General features: G+C 51.2%; 1 protein-coding gene across 1 annotated transcript; it reads right to left on the reverse strand.

Moving 5' to 3' along the window:
• Positions 1-111: 111 nt before the first annotated feature.
• Positions 112-831, reverse strand: LOC111649885 (calpain-2 catalytic subunit-like; the record flags this gene model as incomplete). The annotated part of the gene is made up of 4 exons (XM_023399579.2): positions 112-169; positions 251-316; positions 506-542; positions 620-831. Coding segments are annotated over 4 exons (373 nt in total), but the record flags the coding sequence as incomplete, so codon positions are not given.
• Positions 832-926: the final 95 nt, after the last annotated feature.

Raw genomic sequence — 926 nt, forward strand, 5'->3', positions numbered from 1 at the left:
ACACACACACACACACACACACACACACACACACACACACATTAAATTCTCTACTGTAAGATCATGCAGCAGCTGAATGTGACAGGAGGTCAAAGGTCAAACTGTTCTCACTCTGAGCGACAACTCTGTCCAGAATCTGCTGGAGCTCGAAGCCTGAGATCTCAGAGTCCTGTGGACACAGAGTCAAGACCTGAACCCAAACCTTCTTCATCTCTGATCACATGAAGAAGAAGTAAAAATGTGTCTTTACGTTTCCAGAGATCTGGAGGAACAGACGTCTGAAGTGAGGATCCACGTCGTCCTGCCCCACGTCAGGCTGAAACAAAACCAGACAGGAAGTTACACCCAGTTTCCCTGAGCCTCAGGTCCTGGGTTTAGTTACAACATCATCATCATCATCATCATCATCACTTTGATGATTCATGTAAAAATCTTTTTTTTCTTCACAGAACAGAAACTAAAAACCACTTCAGATATCTGATGAACTGCAGCTTCAGAGTCTCACCTCCTGGATGTTGGCGCTCACGTCTTCCTCCATCGGCCTGAAACAACCAGAGAATGAAACCATCACCAGTCTGACCAGTAACCACCGGTCCTCCTAGTCCAGCCGCCCTCTGACCTGCTGTGCGCCTCCTTCTCCGTGAACACCCTCAGGGCGAAGCTTCCTTTGCGGTGTGGTTCGAAGGTGGAGGGGACGATGACGTACTCTCCGGGGGGGAGTTTGAAGCGGCCGCACACCTCCCTCAGGTTGATGAAGGTCGGGCTGCGAGCCACCGCTGCCGACCTCAGCAGGACGTCCGGCCCCAGGTGGACGTTACTGCGACCTTTGAACTGACCACAGAAGAAGAACGTCTGCTCACCCTCTGACTGTATCTGTTCTGGTCTAACCCCCTGAACTCTGAAACCCTGACCTCTGACACCCTGAC

Source organism: Seriola lalandi, unplaced genomic scaffold (genome assembly GCF_002814215.2).
Source record: "Seriola lalandi dorsalis isolate HSWRI2012SDOR001 ecotype SW California unplaced genomic scaffold, Sedor1 jcf7180001965297, whole genome shotgun sequence".
Taxonomy (NCBI): Eukaryota; Metazoa; Chordata; class Actinopteri; order Carangiformes; family Carangidae; genus Seriola; species Seriola lalandi.